Genomic DNA, 21,712 nt, shown 5'->3' on the forward strand with positions numbered 1-21,712 from the left:
CTTATCTCTCTGATTGAGGCAGCACACATCTGTGCACTGAAGTTAAGCGTTAAAAAGTATGAAATCCTTTTTTTTATGAGATAGGAACAAAAGTATTACTTCGATGATGGCATTCAAATACCAGCATAATCATATTTGTTTTAAGACATTTTATTCTTGTCTTATTGATTTTAAGACACTGAATGCTTTCACACCCCACTCTCCATTATACCTTATCATTTCACAGTGGGCCATGCTGATCTTGTGCTTAAGACTCAGTTAATTATTGCAAACACACAATTACTTAAATGTCATCTGATAGGCTTCAGGCTATCACAGAGCCGTGGACCTTTCCACTGCACACCCCTGACATCTCAAAATCCCTCACTCCCTCCATCCCTCTTTAACTCAATACTTCCTTAACTCAACGTATCGTGATGGGGGTTATTCTGGCAATAGGACGACATTCCTATCCCTACATATGGTCCCACATGGCTGAAGACATTCCACTTCTACTTCGGCCAATGCCTCTCTCTGGTTTAGTAATTTCCATAGCTTTCCATGTGCATTCTAAAATTCTTGATTTCCAGTCAAAATCTTCACAGTCTTCTGCTTTGCTTTTCAGTTTAAAACAGCCTGCAATTGTATATATTAGTCAATACATTCTAACATTAATAGTTATTATTTTTGACCACAAGCTTGTTAATAACACACTGGCATCAACACAATACAATTCACAAAGATATTGATAAAGTGTTTATTATCATAAGTTGTTCATCCTTTTTCACGCACTACTTTATGGTTACAGAACTATTGCAAATCATGTGACCATAATTTTATATTCATTTTCCCAGAATACTCAAGTTGTGCTTTACGTTCTACTCACACATTTGAACATGCTTTAGAGTAGAGAATACCCTTCCATAACCGACACTGTAAACTTGATTCCTCACAAAGAAAACAACATAAAACGCGTTCCTGCATCGTTATGAGCATGCAAAACAACAGTCCATGCATCTGCTCCAACTTCACAAGCAGCCGCTGAGGCTATGGGTATTAAAGTAGGTTGCCACTTAACTTGCATTGATCCAAAATGCTTTACAATATACGAATCTTACGAAATTTAGCAAAATCTCAACAAACTGTTAGAAAAACGAACAAGGGTGGTTATCCATCCAGTACATTCCTTTATCCACATGCTTCATCTGTAGGGAAGCCAAGTTTGGTTGTAGTTGGTTATGCATTTCTGTGTGGGTACTTTTTTGTCATTCATATAAATGTTTTAAATGTCAACAAATGCAAGCCTGTTAACATTTCAGCATGCACAACATAAAATATAATTTACCCCAAACAGTAACTGTCTTTTAAAGTTAGCTATGACGAGCGCTCTGGGTGCAGAAAATGGGAAAGATCAAGGGCCAAACGTTATGGAAGACTGGTAGTCACTGGGCACTTTGGGCTTGATGCCCTTGCTATTGTAGTAGTCAACCACTTGATTGGGCACTTCTGCAAGGACAGTCTTTGCCAGCGCTGAAGGGGAGGCCTGGAAGGGAGGGGCAGAGAAAGCCAGAAAAGTCACTTTTATGGATCAAATTTAGAAAAGTTTTGCATGAGAGACAATGCAAACCAAAATGGAGCTACCATGTTAGCATTCATGCAACCATTTATCAATCATTTTCTACCAACCGTAACTTAATGATTCTTCTCAGGGGGGATGGCTAACTCTTACTGTATCACAATGGCACAATTAGAACAATTAGAAAGGTTTTGCTTATGTAGATCTTCGCATCAACCTAGTGACAAAAGAGAATTTCCTTTCATCTGTATGCAACAAAAGCACACAACCTAGCTTGGTCATTTGTCTGAAACGCCTGTTGACTCTGAACCACGACTATGAAGAAACAACACCTCATTATCACACAAATCATTCGAGATTCGCGAGTCACAGATCACCAAGACTCACATGTTTGAAGTTACGGAAGGGGACAAACTGGACGATGTCTCGTAGAACGGGCTCCCCTTTAGGCGAGCGCAGGATCCCGTCGTCCCCGTCCAGCATCTGCATGTCGCTGAAGTCAGCGTTGCCCACGCCAACGATGATGACGGACATGGGCAGGTGGGAGGCTTGGACGATGGCTTTCCTCGTGTCCGCCATGTCCGTGATCACGCCGTCCGTTAAGATGAGCAGAATGAAGTACTGCTACAGAGATGGAGTAAGGGGAAGGGGTTCATCAGTTGTTTGCAATAAAAGGCTTGATTTTCAGGCTTCCTCAACAGAGCAGACAAGTAGACTAGTGAATAGAAAATATCAAATTCAACGATTTAACTTACAGAAGTACAATGTACAGTATTTATCTGAAACATGTTAACCATAAATACATCCACGACAGCTCACCATTGCCTCCTTGGTGTGCATTTCCTGTGAGGCAGAGCTGGCCACCTTCTGTATGATAGGGGCGATGTTGGTGGGTCCATAGAGTTGGATCTTAGGAAGGCAGTTCTGATAGGCATCGACCACACCCTGGATACCTACACATTCAGTATATAGACATGATGGTTAAACCAGAAACAGCCACACACTTACACACAGGAACACACATGCACATTCTTTACACTGTGCAAATAATCCAGTCATTTTCCATACAGACCTCTAGTTCCTCAGACATTAACACATCACTGTACAGGATCTGCGATATTAGACAACCTACAGCCTTAACGCGTGGCTTGGCGAAATTCATTCAAAAAGCATTCTTTGATGATCAAATATCAACAGAACGAAATTCAATGAAAATGCTGCAAGGCATGAAATGCAATAATGTAATGCATTGGTGAAACTGCATCCAGGCTCTAAAATGTTGTAATAACGAGGTAAGGTTGCCCGAATGTTCTTTTGGGTTGATACCCGTTCATGCTTCAGCGATGGCATACATGTGAAGCTGTTACAGTAAGTGGGCAGGCAGGATAGTGCACATCAGAGATGCCCCACTTTCACACCCTGTTCTCTCAGGAGTAAAGCAGATGTAATCAGACCTATCCTCTAGAGCCATTGCAGCAGCAGCAATGCTATTTACTCACTGACTGCGTTTTAGAGGTCACAGACAACTTGGACAATTTGACTTAATTAAACTGCCCATCCATGAGCTCATCATGTGGGTCAGAACACACACAAGCATGCACATGCAATTCATTATCTGTGGGTGGCTTTCCTTAAGAGGAGGAGAATTCTGAGACGTGTCAAAGGGATCGAAGAAGCAGTGTCGTGACAAGTCACTGCTGCTTGGAGGGCAAGGCACAAAGTCTCAATTCTTGTAACAATGTACCTACTGGGAAAATAGAGTCAGTATTTCTGACCGTGGGTCCTCACTTAGGATGTGATTATATAGGATGTATCTCTCTGACCTGCCTAAAAGCCAGTGTCCTGGCTCTGGAAAAGTTGCTCTCTGGGGCCTTGAATGAGGGATTCCATCCCATCTATTACTTGACACGGGAACCCTTGATCAGTCCCTGGCAGGTACAGACTTGTCCAGGCGGCTACTGGTTGGTGCCCCGTGTGAGGGAAATTGGGGCAGGGGACCAGTCAAACCAAAATAACTGTCCAAAAAAATCAAGTGACACCAATACACACCCGACAGTGGGGTGTGAGTTGACAAGCTGATCAGACTATTCATAGCCAGAGTGTGAAAACATTTTACTGTGAATAAAAGTGGGCTGTGTAAATGAGACCAAGTCAGATTCTTTCTCTACTGAAGTCTCTTTGGGGTGGATGAAGTGACATCACTAGCATGTGACTGACTGACACGTTGGAGTGTAAACCAGGAATGCAAGTAGCCTACATTGTATCTAAGAAGACTACTTGAGCATATGTAATACATACAGACCTATGCTCATTCGGTGTTCCAATTCTAAAAAGGGTGCACAAAATCTCCCCGATGCTGCACATTATCAATTGAGTGTGTCTGCCTCGTCATAAAACCATAAAAGAATGAATATTTTTGCATAATGATGTCCTTAAATGACTAAATGTAAAAGGACTAAATGTACTAGGGAATTTGAAAAGTAAACGTAGTGAGCCATGTCATCCTCAGCAGTAACCCCACTAACCCCTAAGGTTGATTTGACTGTATGACACATCAGCCTCACTCCCCGCAGACATCTCCCAGTGGAACACAATGCATTTTACAGCAGCATTAAACATTCATGTCTGGGAGGCCCGTCCCTTACAGAGTTATTATTCTGGCCTCACACCTATTGATTCCTTGTAGTTGGCAATGACAGAAGCCTCAAAAGAGTTGGTGAATTCTATGGGTCACTTTCTGTGCAGTTTTCAACCAGTTCCAACCAAAGCGTTTGTCATCTGAAACTAGTAGTCGGACATTTAGATTTAGATTGTTGTTAGTTTAATCGATTGTCTGACCTTAAGACACTTGGATATGTCATCCTAAAAAGCTGTATACAGTTACACTTTATGTGTGCATGTGCAAACTTAGTTTGAATTCATTAAAACCAGAGAGGTTTTTCCAATTCACTCAATAACTAGGACAGTTTACACACCTGCACATTCTGGGTTCTCCTCATTAAAATTCACAGCAAAGTCATGGGACACCTGGGGGAAGAGGACAAATATTTCCTTTAGATCTCATGACCAACATCCAATGTTAACACAAAGCAGAAAGTAGACACTTACAAACCCCCCGCACACAGTTACACAAATAGAATAAAACACACACACCTACACAAAAACCCACACTTACAGACACCTAAACACACACACACACACACATCAAATCAAATATTAATACACACACTTACACAAACACACACACACAGGGCTGGACAATGGGCAGCATAATTGCGAGCATGTATCTCTCAGAAGTAGTTCTAGACAGCCACGGCAGGCAGTGTCAATCATTTCCTGCTGGGTAACAGTTTAGTGACTCAGAGTGGCAGAGCTAGGGGGCCTGGGGGTTACGGGGGGGTGGGGGGGGTGGGGGTGGGGGTGTGGGGGGGGGGTGGGGGTGTAATCAGCGTCTAGCCAGGAGAAAGAGCACCTGGGCCTGGCCTCCACACACCAGGGGAGTCATTAATAAAGTCCCACGAGGCTGAGCCCAACTGTGAAAGGCTGGAGCTGCTGAAATTACCTTAAAGTCAGGCGGGATCCGTGCACCAAAGCCAAATGCAGGGAACATTTTGTCACTGAATTGAGAGGACAAAAAAGCGAATTAACATGGCAGGCAGGGATTAACATGGCAGGCAGTCGCAGATACTAAAACTGGTTCTACACAACTGTACACACCCATATATATCCATACACAACTGTCCACACCCAAATGTATCCTTACACAACTGTACGCACCCATATATATCTATACACAACTGTCCACACCCAAATGTATCCTTACACAACTGTACGCACCCATATATATCTATACACAACTGTCCACACCCAAATGTATCCTTACACAACTGTACACACCCATATATATCTATACACAACTGTCCACACCCAAATGTATCCTTACACAACTGTACACACCCATATATATCTATACACAACTGTCCACACCCAAATGTATCCTTACACAACTGTACACAGCCAGGTCTCTTGATTTCTCATCTGCTTTTCTGACTTATTTACATTTTCACAGTGGGAGAGAGAACATGGCAAAGGACTTCCCTGTGCAGTCATCTGTTGATGTGTTTGCTTGTTTATGATTGTCTGCTTTTCAACCTTAAAGAGCAACTGTTGGATTGGAACTGTTACATTACTGGTGGAGGCCAGATCTCACCTGTCGTAATCCTGGCAGATCTCTCCCACGGTGACCAGGGCTTTGAGGTACTCGTTAGGCTGGTAGGGGTGGATGTAGTGGAGAGAGCAGCTGTTGCGAGGATCACCATTAGAGGCAGTGAAATCAATAGCTACCTGGGAAGACAAGTGGCAATCAAAGAAGAGCTTCATGCCAATTATCTAGAACAGCATCCTTTATCTGACACTTACGCAATACGGCGCTTCACACTCATGTTAGCTCCTTTCTGCGGTTTAACGCTCTCACTCTATGGACGCTACTAATGGTCTCATTCAATTCTTTGACTGACTGACTTAGATTGCATGGGTATGTTTTGAGGCTTGAAATCATTCAGATGTTTGTTGTCTTGTTGTAGAGATCAGCAGACTGTAGACCACACCAATCTACTAGTAAAGCAGTCTGAGAGTCTAAAAGGCATATGAATTGATTATGTTATGAGCCATGTTACTGTGAGTGAGTGAGTGAGTGAGTGTGTGTGTGTGTGTGTGTTTAGGATGAGCGGAACTCACTGTAAACTGGATCTGACAGCCACCCATAATGTAGTCGAGGAAAGAGTGCATCTTTATAATCTGTGGACCAGGGAAAAAAGCTCTTGACAGAAGCTGAGCAATGGCAAACTGTAAGAACATTGAGCCAATCACTGTGGTGGTGGAGTGATGGACACACTTACTGGCCACTTTGGAGCCCCTCACCCTCCATCTCAGCCTTTTAAATACCAGCTGACTGAGCATGGAGCTATTAGTGCCCAGGACGCCAGCTGGCCATTCACATTCCATATTAACCTCTGTGGTTTCATTAAAGAAATGTTGTTCTGTAAAACCACTTACACTGAAGAGTCTATGTAGGGAATGTTTGTTGATATCAGTAACATGTAGGGAATATATGATCAAAGGAATGGTAATTGTAATAAAATTACCATTTGTCATAATTAATTTCTATCATGTCAAAATAAAATGACGGCATTGACATTGAGTTTATTATATAACATACCAACTTGGTGGTGAGGGGTACTAAAATATAAAACAAGCTCCGGAACCAATTCAAATCAACAGAAATGTCATAAGTACAACAGTCAGATTGCAGCCCAGAATAAAGTGTTTGCGTCATGAAATTATATTTGGTTTTCAATGTTTTCTGTCATCACACTTACACCCTAGCACCTTTAGCTGCAGATCAGAGGGGTTATATGTGAGGGCCATCTGTGACTTCCTCTTAAAGAGGAAATGTCATGTTAGTCAGACCCAATCTGATCACACCCAACTTTCTCCTGTCACATTATGATGAAAAAGATTACTGATCAGTCAGCCAGACACCCAGACATCAGGAGAGGAGGAGAGGAGTGGAAAAGAAGAGGATGGAGGGGGGGGGGGGTGTAAGAATGAAAAGAAGAGGAGGAGGGGAGGAAAGAAGGATAGAAGGGGAAAAGGAAGAAGGGAGGAAAGGAGGGAAGGAGGAGGGAAGGAGAGAGGGAGAAGTAGAAGAGGGAAGGAGAGGAGGAGGGAAGGATAGAAGGGGAAAAGGAGGAAGGGAGGAAAGGAGGGGAGGAGGAGGGAAGGAGAGAGGGAGAAGTAGAAGAGGGAAGGAGGGGAGGAGGGAAGGAGAGGGGAGGAGAAAGGAGAGGACAGAAGGACAAAGGCCATGAATGAGGCTAGAAAGAGAAATGAGAGGAGGGAATACAGACAAAGAAATATTAAAGGCGTGAGAGAAGATAATATGTTATGAATCACCTTGCACTGATTTAGAATGACAATTCCAGAGTTCTTGTAGTTCTTTTTCTTTATCTTATATTTGGGGTTTATACACTCCCACTGGACCTGGGGGAAGAAACAACATGTACATACATGATTGTGTGTAAACCTAAATTGTTTCTTAGCATTCTAATCAGGATGAGCTATTTTGGCTCTGGGGAGAGCTATATCTGTGTTTTGTTGTGTATTGTTCTGAAATTAGATAATTATATGATTCACACCGTGGAGCAAACCTAACATGTTAGCAGGGAATAACAATAAACAGACCTAAACATGACACCATTCACCCCAATAACAGTAAATTGTTGCTTGCTAAAGAAGGATTATTCAAGGAGATACAGTATCCATTTGTGATTATGCAGATTAACCAGTTCTTTCAAGAGCCAACAACTTTTACAGTAGTTCTACTTTTCAGTTCTACTTTTCAGTACTCAAAGAGAATCAGGAGAAGCCTTACAATGCTTTTGAAATGTTCTCACCTGGTTGTGAACAACATGACCATTGAAATGCCTACTTGCTTCAAGACAGGTTGCTACTCTGAGGCAACCATTTCTGCTTCCAGAAGGAGTCATCCCTGCCTTGTGCATTAAGTACATGCTGTAGGCTGGCCCCCACCTCTTCATCCACCTCTAGTGGCATAGTTTTGGTTGTTTGTCCAATATAAAAAACCCTACATTGCTGTGGAATTACATGCCTATCAAACAGACAACAGACGGACCTACGTTTGGTCACAAAAGGATACGACAAGCTTACAGCCCATAATTCCATGAGAGAAACAATTAGTGAGCCAAAGCACTGCAGGGTTCCTTTAGACACTGAAGCATGTCACAGCATAATGTAACTATGTAATTACCCACAATGCCTCCGCCCAGAGCGGTGAGTCTGAGTGGTAATGAAGACATCTCTGCCAGGGCATAGAGGTTGGAGAAGACCCGTTCATACAACATTGACAAAGTAGTTTGTCATTCTAGAGACAACATTGTCGCCAACAAAAACATCCTCTGCAATCTTCTGTTCCCAGGAAGTCTGTTCCTAAAAGCTGCCGTTATCAAACAATAACAGGGGGATGTTAGGTGACATTCCTGTGTTTCTTAACCCAAAATGGATTTTGTTGAACTTTCAGTTAGGTTGGACTGCTCAGACAATCTTCATGATTGAAGATGATGACGTTAATTGGTGATAAATGCTGACCTCTACAAAAGTTATAATGACGTGACTTGGAGATTACTGGTATGACTAATGGCACTGAGGATATGATGAAGAAATATTCGTCATCCAGTCCTCATTGCCATTAGTTACACGAGCAATAACACCGACCTTTAAAACTGAATTTTCATCTCAAGGCACCATTAGTCATCATAAAGGAACATCGCAGAAATTCAGCAGGGGTGCTTTCAGTGACCAGCTCCCCCACACCTCCTGTCAGTATTGACTTGGCTTAATAGAACACATAAAATACAGTCGTCAAGCACCAGTTGGATTTTCCAGAACCCTAAAGGTAAGGACTCCAGACACTGGACTCAAGCAGAACATTACTCTTCCAACCGGCCCACTTCTTGTCAAAGAAAGTGCTCTAAAACCTGTATGACATTGTCATGGGTGGGCGGAGGGACAAAATAAGAGCATGATAATACATCTAGTATCCTGCTGTGAGAGATCATTGCTATTTTCTCAGAATTGCAGGTGTTCTGTCCCACTGATCCACCTAGCCATTGATATGGAAACGGGACTCTTGAGCCAACATGCCTCAGCATCAATGTGTCCTAGTCAGCTGTCAGCAGCACAGTGCACACGGCTCACACAAAGATAAACATTCCCTGCACCTGGACCATATATAGGAATACAGTATCATATTCCTACAGAACTATATGTCATTATTATATTTTATAGTAGCACCACCCAACACTGACTTCTTTGTGTTGGACACCTTGGCAACACTGGACCCTGACTGGATTTTGCTGGGGGAAGGTGGAGCCTTCCATAAATACACCCATCAAAACAAACTGGGGTCAGTGACTCGCATAGTTCTGCTGCCGCTCTAACCTGCTCTCTCTGTTGAGGACAGTCCAGGCTTTCAAGGAAGCACAACCCTGCCTGGGGGGGCTGCTGTTCATTTAGGAAGCAATGAGGATCAAAAACGATGTATTTATATTTACATTTATTCATTTTTTTTATATTGTATTTATACATATAGATTTGTTTGTGAGTCCATGTGTATTACAACCATACGACACACACAAAGGTAGCACTATACCTGTCTTCCATCCATCGCCCCTCTCATCTCTTTAAACGTGGCCTCAAATTCACCTATGAAGTCGTGCTTCCCATTGGAGTCCCAGTCCCACACCGTGCACTGGCAGAGAAGGGGAAGAGACAAGGAGAAGACACATTGAGAGATGAAAGACAGACTGAAGTGAAAAAACAACAACAAACAAAACATTTTATTACTGTTACATTTAGTGCTCTGTGACAGTGGACAATGAGCTTTGATGTTTTGGTGTCTGGGTTGGAGACAGACACACTTTAGCTTTGAAGGGGGGAAACTAGCTCTGGTTAGAATGCACTTAGCAGTCCTACTGGAAACATTGTGTACTATGGGTTGTTTCCACTGGGACCAGTAGGATGTGGGTAGTACATTTGCACTAACCAGTCAGATACACAGACATTTTTTAACAGATTCCCCTAGTGATGCAGTTCTATGAATAAAACAGCGAGGGACATTACTGAAGTGATCAACATTTGATGTCCCTCATGAATTATTGATTTGAAGATGTGAGGCGAGGCTCTCTGACGTTATAAGGAGCAGATGAGTTGGTTCTCTCTGTCTGTGTGTGTGTCCTGTTTCAAAGAGATAAAGGACCGTTGACCCTTTCTTGATCTGTTGCTGTGATGTAGATCTATCGCTGTAATGTGATGAACAATTCTCTCCTGTCGTATTACATCAAGGGTTGACCGATGTATTACAGCATAGCTGTTCACAGATGAACAATCTCCACCACTTTTACCCTCACCCTAACCAACTTCACTTTCACCCTAAACCCTATCAACCGTCACCCCAACCCTAACCAACTTCACATTAGCCCTAACCAACAACAATGATTCACAAGAAAAACATTTGACAAGAAGAAGGGTGACTTCTCAGACACAGGAACTTCATACAGGCTCGTAAACCCAGAGAGAGCAGAGGGAGGAGTGAGAGAGAGAGATAGAATGAAAGAGGTGCCTGCAATACATCTCCTCAAGTGGCACATCCTCAATAACCGCAGGCGGATCTTTCTTTTCTCATTACACTTCTTAGTTGTTTCCCTTTCAGTGAAACAATGAAAGATTGCCCCAACACAAAGGAACTGTGTCTGATCATTCCATGTCTGGATGTTCAATTAACTGTGTTTTATAGTGTTCTATAATGAGATGAGAATAAAATGCTGGATGGCTATTTGAAATATGCCATGACTGAAATTATTTACATCATCTTCGAGTATTTCGAACTGAGCAAGTGCTATATAATATTTATGAGACACAAACTGTCCTATGCATACACACACATATTGTTCTACACACACACACACACACACACACACACACACACACACACACACACACACACACACACGCACGTACACAAACATGCACACCCAACCTGTCACCCAAACTGTCAGCCACACAAAGTCTTGGACAAGTGGACGACCCAGAGTCAACATCTGACAGGATTAAGAGGATCTTAGAGAATTCTGACACAAGCTCGTCAAGCCACCAAGACTTCCAAGTTCCTCGTCGCCCCTCCCGGTTTTAAGGAGCACATAAATAATGCATCACTGAGAATGGGAATCTTGCTCCTTTCTGTGTCTGTCTCTCATTCCACAGTGCTGTCACATATGACCACAGTCTCTGCACTCTCTCTGGGGCTGGGCAGTATAAATTGCTAAATAAGAAGACTTTTTCTGCACATTTAGAATTTTTCTCTTGTTAAGGTCAAATGGAGTCAAGTGAGTAGCTGTCCAATTAAGGACTAGTTGGTATATTAAGACGGTTAGTGTGTATGTCTGTGTGTGTGTGTTTCCCGATATCCTCCCTGTCATTAAGTATATACCACAGGCAGAGCTGGGGGGAAATGGAATACTGCTCTTGCTTTCATAACAGAAATGCCACTGAAATTACGAAACCTGAAAACCTAAAAACAAATCTAATTCTTGTGAGGAAATGTCTCAACCTGTCAGCCTCACGAACGGGGGGAGAGGAAGAAATATCATGTTTCTTTTCAAAATATTTACACACTGTCATTTTAACTTGTCAGAGGAAAGGCCAATGAATTACAGAATCCAATGATGTGTCTCCTTAGGGAGCAAAAAAGCTAAAAGGAAAGGAAAGAGGTTGAAGAAATGTACAGTTCAAGTTTAGTTGGATGGATAGTGAGAAAGGACGGAAGCAAAGGGAAGGGAAGCAGGAGGTGAGAAATTGGGATGGCTCTTCAGTCCATTTAGCGTGAAGTCGCCTTAAATACACAATGTACATGTTTAATGAGTTGTAATCTGTTTACCGTCAAGCCTTTTCAACTTAGCAGATAAATGATTCAAATATGTCTCTCTCTCTCTCTCGCCTTTCTTTCTCTCACACTCTCACACACACTCTCTCCTAAACAAACGTCACTTTAACTGTCTTTCATTCTACAGCTAAATATAACCAGTGGAATCCAATATGTCAAATGAAGACCTCTGACTAAATCGAGAATCAATCCATTGTCTAAATACAGCTGTTTGTGGAGACAGGAACTCTTACCTTGAGTTTTCGGTCATGGTCTCCACTACAGAGAGAGTTGAGAGACACTTTGAAGGTTATCCACATAGGGTTGAGGTTGTTCATAACAGTCTGTGAGCAGAGCAAAAAAGAGAGAAACAGTAAAACACTAGATGAGTAGGTGAGTCTCAGTTAGGGTGACTTGTTGAATTTAAATCAACATACATGTACGGTTGAGACACGGTTCATGCAACAAAACGTATCTACAGGATTAAGAAAGCATGGCTATATTGATCTCAGGCTTAGTCAGTTCATATAGTTCATGCAAAATCTTGCGTCAACATTCCCACTATATAAGATTAGCCTCTATATAAGCTGAAGTACTACTGCAGTTTTGTTTTACCTCTGTTCTGTGTACAAGTTGTGTTGTGGAATCATCATTTATCCTGAAGATCTCTAGGAATGGGTCCGATTTACTGAAAAAGTCCTGAACAGTCAAAAGAAACATGTCAACATGAGTAGAGTAGAAAAAAATCCCCAAAAGACATATTGTGCCAAGACAGTTATGATGACCCATTTGATACAGCACATCTACAGTGCTGGGACTTGCCTTGTCGTCCAATTTCCTGGCACTGAAAGACAGCTCAATATAGTCATCGTTCCCCGTCAACTCCTCAGCAGTGATCTGTGACAACACACATGATGAAGCACACACAAATAAATGGATAAATGGTTTCCGGCCGATGAGTGCGGGATGTGTCATGTTGTCTATGCTTTCTGTTTGACTGTTCTGTCATTTCTTTGTCATCTGAGTAAAATGATAACTGTGTATGGGTGTTCATCTATTAAAAACAACTCCATTTTACGTGGGGAATTATGGTTTGTGTGAAGCCTCAAAAGAAAGGGTATTTGAAAACGACCACCAAAACCTTCTCTGCGCCCTAACAAAGATTTTCCAGCACAAAGCATATCGAATAAAACAGGTTCCAATTTGTGTGACAAAAATAAACAAGGCCTTCAAAAACAGATGGGGCATAATACTTAAGATTAAAATAGTTTATCACAGACAGACAAAAACAGACACAAACTGAATCATTGAACAGGTCTACACATGTCTGCAGGGATCACTTGAATACTAGAAGATGTTAGTAAATGGCAAAAGCTGCCATGCAAATAATAGATGAGCTCACGTTAGGTTTAGGGATCATGCTTGATGTTTTCTCAGTAAGCCATTACAATGTTGTTGAGGCTATGTGTGCCCAAACCAGAGTATGTTCTCAAGTAATTACACACTATCTAAAGACTCCAGCATAAGGACTAAAAGAAAGGTAAACAAGCCCTTAATTTCACAGTGCATAATTGTACTACTTTATAGGAAAAGTAGAGTGGGGATGGCTGAGACGTAGCGAGAAGGGGAGAGGGAAGAGTTTATTCCAAAAGGCGACGGGAAGCACAGCGGAGCATGTCAGTGTTTGTGTGTGTGTGTGACAGCGAGAGAGGGAGAGAAATAGAGAGAGAGAGAGAGAGAGAGAGAGAGAGAGAGAGAGAGAGAGAGAGAGAGAGAGAGAGAGAGAGAGAGAGAGAGAGAGAGAGAGAGAGAGAGAGAGGAAAAAAAAGAAAGATAGGCACTTTACCAGTATGGAGGATTTGCCCACTGTGCTACCCTGTTTGAGCAACGCTTTGGAGAGTTTTCTCTGGGACACAATCTGTTGGAGAGAGATAAGCCATGAGACACCTGTCCCTAGGTCTCCCCAGACTTTCTGCCACAGAGGGAAACCATGGGGAGACGAAACAAGGAAGAGGGAACAGCAGTGGAGGAGAGGATGAGACGAGGTTCCCCATTATAGTGACAGGATGTCAGGAATCCCTAGTGGACTTACTATGGAGGAAGATGTTCGTGAATACATCTTTACCATGAATGAACATAAACAAGTGGTTGTAGGAAGACCGGTGCCTGGATTTTAATTGTGTTCTTGTTGTCTTATTTCTTATGCTATTCACTTATGAGTGAATAGCATTAACCCTGCTGTGATTACAGGGAAATGGAGTCCTCTCTAATTCTACATCCCCAACATCCATATCCGTAACATTCTCTATCAGCACTCCAGCCTGAGAAAATAAACAGTGCATTAACAATCACATCTTATCTGAAACAGACCCCCAGAACCAGCACTGGTTGGATTCATTTGCTGAGTGTGTACACAATATGGATGCTAGAGGTGCCAGAACAACATGGTTGCAGGGTCTGAATAGGTTGTACACTTACATTTACGGTAGTCATTTAGAAGACGCTCTTATCCAGAGCAACTTACAGTAAGTACAGGGACATTTCCCCAGGGCAAGTAGGGTGAAGTGCCTTGCCCAAGGAAACAACGTCATTTGACACAGCCGGGAATTGAACCGTCGACCTTCTGATTAATAGCCCGATTCCCTAACCGCTCAGCCATCTGACTCACAGATGGCTGAGCCACAGAACCCACCTGGCCCAGCGTGCACTCCATGGCGCCCAGAAAGGTCTCTTCCTTCAGCCCGTTGTGGCTGCTGCTGATGTCATAGAGTTCGTAGCGTAGTCGCTGCACCTCCTCAAAGTAGAAGTCCAGAGTGAAGATCTTGGAGAAGGTGGGGCTGATGCTGCTCCGGATCACCTCCGTCCTGTCCACCTGGACGGACACATCCACAGCGGACAGTTGGACACTTTTTCGATTTCTCAAATTTTATGGACTTGACAGTTCTGGCTGGCATGCAGCACCCTCTGATTGCAGTCTGCCTAGCAGGCAGATGGTAAACTATCGACTGTCCCCAGAAACAGATGGTAAACAAGATGATGCTCAGTGAGAAATGGTCCTTAATAGAATATCTATATGGTTAGTCGGTTCTCCGAAAGCCACAGATAAGAACTGTTTGGAAGTGTGTAAACATCAGTTGACATCAATATGGATTATGTGTTTCTATTGCATGTGTATAAAAGTTATGTTTAATACATGTTTCTTTGTGAGACTGAAGTCAAGATTTTGAATGTGAGGCTGTGATGTTAAAGTTACAGGAAAAATGCTGAAAGGAGTTGAGTTTGGGGTTTCACCAGTATAAGCAATTTGCAGATTGAAGAGACAGTTTAACAAACACCTCAACATAAATTACGAGCAAAGTCTTTCTGAGGCATGAAGGTCAAAGGACGATGTTTATAGTGAATAGAGAACAACAAAGATAACAAACACCTATTGGCTGTATGCTATTTTAGGCATAATTGAACTGTAACTGTCATCAGGACACAGTAGGTTACAATAGGAACATAATTATATGAATGGATAATGAGGCAGAATATATGAACAGATGATAAGGTCATAGCTGATTGTGATCAACATAAGCACATAGGAAATCCCATTCTTTCCACAAGTTCCAGCTACAGTATATGATTCATCCATGTTGTTCTCTTTCCTTCTCTCTCTCTACCCGCTTTCCCCACTCGTGTCAACACCCAAGTATTAACCTTTAGCTTTTTCAGATAAAGCTGTTAAAGAGTCTGCCTGGTCAAAGTGATCTGGCAGGATGAAAGCATCTGCCTCACACATCTCCTTGCTGAATGAGAGGGAGAACTCCTGTAGGAATCCCAGCATCCCTCTTCGACCAGCCAATTTTAATCTGACTGGGGAGGGAGGAGGATGAGAGAAATGCCTGGTTGCAGCATGTGAGGGATGGAGGTTGGGGGTCTGCCTAAAGATTAGAAGGCTTTCCAGAAGCTTCAATAGACATCCTTGTTTCCAGTAGAAACAATGTAATAAGAATCAGAATCAGAAAGGGATTTATTCGCCATGAAAGTTTGCACAGACAAGGAATTTGCTTTGGCAGGAAGGTGCATACAATAAACATATACCTAAAATTTAAATATGTGGACTAACTATACTAAGGGTACATAAACTAGCAGTACTAAGTGGGATAAATATAAGTTGCCGTAAATTACAATATAAAATACAAAAATACAAATATTACAAAAAATACAAATGTACAAGATACCATGTTATGGTGCAGTGCAAAAGCAGAGTGATTTAGGCAATGAGTCATTTGAGTCAGTGTGGTCCCTTGGCCTTGTTGAAGAGGCCAACAGCGGAAGGGAAGAAACTGTTTAACCCCCCCCCCCCCTCTCTCTCTATCGCTCCCCATGCTCCTTCTCCCATAACAACCCTCTCTCCTCCCTCGTATCTCCAGCTCACAGCTACATACTGTAGACAACCCTGTCTGTCCTGCCGTACTTAACCCTCCACAGCCTCCTCACCAGGTCCTGATAAGAGTTAGCAGTCCTCACTTCTTCCTGGGTGTCCTCATCTCAGCTTCTCTGTGGCTGGATAATCATATGCCTTTTGTCACATTTCACAGCCCACGTTAGGAGGCCGAGCACAGGGGAGGGGGTGCGGAGGTGGGGGGGGGGGGGGGGGGGGGGTTAAGGTCGCTATTCTAACACTAATCAGCACATGGACATAGGTGCGCGGGCAGACACTAACAATATACAAAAAATATGTTCAATCAACCATGGGCTTCTTTTTTCTGTGTATGTGAATGCGTGTGTGTGGGTTTTTGAGCATACATTTTGCGAGTCAAGAGTCTATTTCCATTTGTGTTAAATTCATGATGGAAAGCAAATGTACACACTACTAATGACGTCTCATAGTCCATAATTTCATAGGCCATAGCTAAAACTCCATATTCTCCATTTACAAAAATGATTTCTTCAGGAGAACTTGAGGTTTAGTTTATGTGGCGCAAACGTAATACGAGACATACTCCTATAATTCTATATTAACAGTAAAGTAGTTCATTACTTTCAATAGTTGAATTTGTGTCACAAGCTTGCTGGAGGTTTCAAAATGTTTGTTTTGTTCTTTAAAGATGAGAAAAGCAGGAATTGGAAGACAGATATAAAACAATTTTGACAGTGTGTGTGTATGTGTGTGTGTGTGTGGGGAGGGGGCAGGGGCTCTGTGGCAGAGTCATTACTTGAAATAACAGACGCTGCTGGCTTTTTCACTGGCTGACAGACAATCTGAAGAAAGGTGTGGAATCTATTTCACAGAGAGAAAGACTCCTATCTGAGAAAGGTTAACACACACACACATACACACCCACACACACACTTTTTCAGATAGCGTGGTATGGGATTATCATATCAAAGTTGGAACCACTAGCCATGTTTGGTTTTCAGTGAAAGCCATGGTGCAGTACAGATTCTCTTTTCAAACTGTACTGAAGCATGAGATGACAAACACATGCATTTGATAAAAGGGTCAGGATTCAGTGGGGCTGGTGCCCAAGAGACTTCTCTACAGGCCTCAGTAAGGTTAGGAGCTGGTCAGCGTGGTTGTGATTCCCAAGCTTGGTGAAAACAAAGACCCTGTCCTGCACTACAAAATACAAAACTTTACACCATCAGGAACAGGGCATTGGTTAATGACGCCTTAGATGCTTGATATTCAACTGAACACACAGAAAATATGCATCGACGCCATCCTTAGCCGTGCACATCACCAGCTAAAACCACTGAACACAGCGGCCATTGGTGATCATTCACTGAAAGTTGGAGCTTTCGCTGTATTTTTCCTATCCAGTAGACACACTGCACCATTAACACATGCATTCCCAAAACAGACCGTTAAGGTTCTTTGTTTCACAAATCAGAAGACTTTTTAAAACCTTGGAGAAGCATCACATCCAGATGGCAGACAGCTAGGGATGTCAGCAAAGCAAGGGCTTAGCATCTCTGATTGCTGTGCTCCGATCAGAACATCCCGGCTCCATAATTCAGATGCCTCGTCGGCAGCACTCCGCCCCATCAATTAAATAGGAGAGGTTGACCCACTGTGCTCTCCCTGTGACTAAACGCAGGCAGTCTCTCTGATGTTACAACCTTCTAGGACCTTCCAGTGTTCAGCTTCATTAAAATGTACGGAACACAGACACACAGCATTCAGACATAGAGCTTGTTTATATCTTGAGCTTGTTTATACCACAGACACACAGCATTCAGACATAGAGCTTGTTTATATCCAGGCACAGTGTGTGGAATGTGTCCCTGGTGGATAGTTTGGATACCTGTGACGGTCTCCTACCTCTAGCCACTGTCCATGGGACTGCATTTTGATGAGGACGCAAGGGTCCGGCTTGGAGAGGGCGTCACGGTCGGATATTCCCTTGCAGGCCACCCTGAGCTCCACCTTAGTCAGGCACTGGCTGCTGCCGAACAGACCAAGGGAGTTGGCTGCCGATTCATAGATGTCGCTCATGTTGTAAGTGTAACAGGGGCGCTGCGGAGAAAACACGCAACCCACACACTCATGCACAAACACACATGCACACACACAGACACATACATATTCACACACAAAAACACACAGACAAACACATAGTGTTAACAGTGATTAAGTGACAGGGATGAAATAACAGCTTCCTATTCATGACTTCATCTCACTCCTTCAGTTGTTCTGGTACACTCATTTCCCTTCATCCTGCATCCTCCAGCCTCCGCCACACTTCAAATGATCAAATCATGATTTAATCACCATAAAGTGGACAGGAAATGATCAGTATCTCCCTGCCCACCAATCACCTAATGAATCCTAACCCTCTAATCATCCAATCATGCAGCTTGAGCCCTTTCCACAGGAGCCTGGCATGGGCTCCACTGATGATAATTGTAGGTGGCTAATTTAATCAACAATATCAGAGGATCGTATTTTTCTGAAGCGATGGAATTCATCCAGTCTAACAATATGAAATATAGTCCCCATATATTCAGCTACTGCTCATGTGTCCATGCCCTTTAACTTCAACACATAAGCAGCAGATAGTTGATAGCAGTTGGCTAGTGTGTCTGCAAATGCGTTCAAAAATAAAGTACTATCCAATAATTAGATATTAATACTACTTCTCTCTTTGATCTCTTCCTTGTTCCAATCAGATTCAGACAGCCCCTCTCTGGGTAATTTGTATTGAGATGGCGTCTCCAGGCAAGCACAAGATAGCAGTTCCAACTAACCCTATACACATACGTAAAAAGTTCAGGGAGACAAAGAGACAGAGGAAAAGAGAACAATTGGTGCCTCAAAATGAATTAATAATACGATAAAACCTTCAAAGATTCTGACCTAAACAGCAACCTTGCCAGCACATTAGTTTAATGATGTCATGGACAGTAGTTCAGTGATGTAATGGGCAGTACAGTAGTTTGGGGATGTCATGGGCAGTACAGTAGTTTAGGGATGTCATGGGCAGTACAGTAGTTTAGGGATGTCATGGGCAGTACAGTAGTTTAGGGATGTCATGGGCAGTACAGTAGTTTAGGGATATCATGGGCAGTAGGTTGCAGAGGATATTTCTGGCCTCTGGGAAACCTGTCAACAAAACATGTGTTCCTTTACTTATTTATTTGGACCCCAGACACAACCCTGTATGTGTCCTCATGACAGACCTGCCGGACAGCTGAGCCAGCACAATAACATATCTTTAATCAACTAAAATCACAAAATATTCATTGCATATTTGTGATCCATTTAGTTGTGTCACAACCACAGCAGTATCAAGGCTTTCGCAGTTGATCACACAGGTGCATCATTAAAGCACCAGCTTTTGAAGCCCCTTTAACAGCCCTGGCTGTCATGCCAACATAACCTGCATCTGACATTCCGTGGGACTACCATCTGCTTGGGGCACTTTGAAACCCAGTTGTATCTCATACTCTTGTAATTGCCCTTTCTCTAAATGGGAAGGAACCATCCATGTGAACTCAAGCCCAGAGTGCGAATTATACAGTGACAATCGGGGGGGGGGGTTGTCGGGGGGGGGGGGTTAACTTCTTCTCCAGGGCGTAAAGTAATATTTACGATTGCAGTTAAGAATGATATATAAATGTATCGACTCACCCAACCTTTTTTTTTTACCTCTTTTGGGGGGGATCCAAGTCTTAATTAGGGGGGTCAAATCCGTCAACCCCCCCCATAATTCAAACCCTGCTCAAGCAGGGTTGGGAGGGGGTTCAGGACTTCCAACACTCTGGGTACGACTAAGACGCAAGAGGTCTGGTGATGTCCGTCATGCAGGATGAGCCATGCTAAACACATGCAGCTGATTGGGAACAAGTGCAAACTAAAGTGTCAGTGAACAGATATGAAGCACTCAGTATTTGATATGGAAGAATGAGGTTCAAAGGCAAGCGTCAGAATTTATGAGAATCCTCAATAACTGGATGTGCAGCATTTAAACAATGTTTTGCTCTAGAAAGCTTGATTTACATATTCACCTTACATAATGATTGGGACCTGTTGAAAGGAGAACATGATTCATGCTGTGAAAAACTATATGTGGCTCAATTTACAGATAACCTCACATACTTTAGTTCTGGAAAATAAATCCCTTTCACGTGATCGTTCATCCTATGTAATGAAAAGAAAAAAGCTTTCGAAATTTTGTTGACCACTCATCTTCAATGGGAAAAAAAAAAATTGATTAAAAATGTCACATTTCACTCTTAACATATCACTAGCCTATCATTATGCTACATTCCATCCCTTCATCCCTCATGTGAAATCAATTCATAAAGGACATCGCATCAGCAACTCACCTTCAGAGATTTCAGAAAATCCAAGAGAGTAGTGGCAACAAAAAAAATAAACTTTTCTTGTTCAAAAGGTGCGATGTGTGCGCACTCGGCTGATGAGGACGACCGCACCACACAGATAACCTATCTCCATTCTCAATCCATAGTTCTGGTCAACATCAGTACCGGAGGAATGTTCTCCAGATGTGACTCCCTGTCGCTTCCCAGTCTCGCCCTTTTTAAGCTTATGGGAGACGTTGCAGGAGACTCCTGGAAATTCTTTCTTAGGGTCGTCCGAGGAGGTGGAGGTGGTTCTCCTGACTTTCACACACACCCTCCCCTCCTTCGAAAGGAAAAACTGAAAGCTGATTGCTTTGCGCTGGAAGCACACCTTGACGACAGTGTCATCTAGCGGTTACTTGGCATTCTGTCACAACAAGTGTTAATAACAGTCTACGTCTGACTTTAAATTCGTACCTAAAACGCGATATACAAAGAAAGTACAAATGTATTTCATTTTGTAAATCATAAAAGTTTGTATTTTATTCGGACAACAGAACCACTGACAGACCTACACCAACATCTGATGAGACAATAGGCTTGTTGCCCATGAGACTTTGCTTTGCGTTCTCGAGCAGAAGCAACAGGTAGGGTATGCGTGCGCGCACTTAGGTGTGCCGTAGGTTACGGCAGAATTTACCTACTTTTCTCCTACAACTTTCTTGATAGTTTAGGATACACTACATGCGAGGAATTGTAATGTATGCTGTAGGACGTGGACATCTTTAACTATACTCTAGATTTTCTCCAATTGTTTCAACACGTCTGTTTTTAAAACTCTGCTCGCTAGCCGCCCACCTCATTCA

The 21,712-nt window shown here is 42.7% G+C and overlaps 1 protein-coding gene across 3 annotated transcripts; it reads right to left on the minus strand.

Moving 5' to 3' along the window:
- Positions 1–732: 732 nt before the first annotated feature.
- On the minus strand, positions 733–20,967 carry cpne4a (copine IVa). 3 transcript variants are annotated; one of them, XM_067237223.1, is made up of 17 exons: positions 20,871–20,904; positions 20,550–20,568; positions 18,364–18,558; positions 14,746–14,925; positions 13,900–13,971; positions 12,876–12,950; positions 12,669–12,752; positions 12,308–12,397; positions 9,786–9,884; positions 7,511–7,597; positions 6,293–6,352; positions 5,766–5,899; positions 5,118–5,172; positions 4,531–4,582; positions 2,375–2,508; positions 1,943–2,179; positions 733–1,522 (listed from the first exon to the last, which is right to left on the minus strand). In XM_067237223.1, the coding sequence occupies exons 3-17, from the start codon at positions 18,535–18,537 to the stop codon at positions 1,391–1,393; spliced, it is 1,665 nt and encodes a 554-aa protein (XP_067093324.1). In that variant the 5' UTR covers positions 18,538–18,558; positions 20,550–20,568; positions 20,871–20,904; the 3' UTR covers positions 733–1,390. The 3 variants fall into 3 exon arrangements, with proteins under 3 accessions (XP_067093324.1, XP_067093327.1, XP_067093325.1); XM_067237226.1 differs by lacking the exon at positions 20,550–20,568 and having other exon boundaries at positions 20,871–20,967; XM_067237224.1 differs by lacking the exon at positions 20,550–20,568 and having other exon boundaries at positions 18,364–18,585; positions 20,871–20,935.
- Between the last annotated feature and the right edge of the window lie 745 nt (positions 20,968–21,712).

The sequence above is a fragment of the Osmerus mordax genome, chromosome 6 (assembly GCF_038355195.1).
Source record: "Osmerus mordax isolate fOsmMor3 chromosome 6, fOsmMor3.pri, whole genome shotgun sequence".
Lineage (NCBI taxonomy): Eukaryota > Metazoa > Chordata > Actinopteri > Osmeriformes > Osmeridae > Osmerus > Osmerus mordax.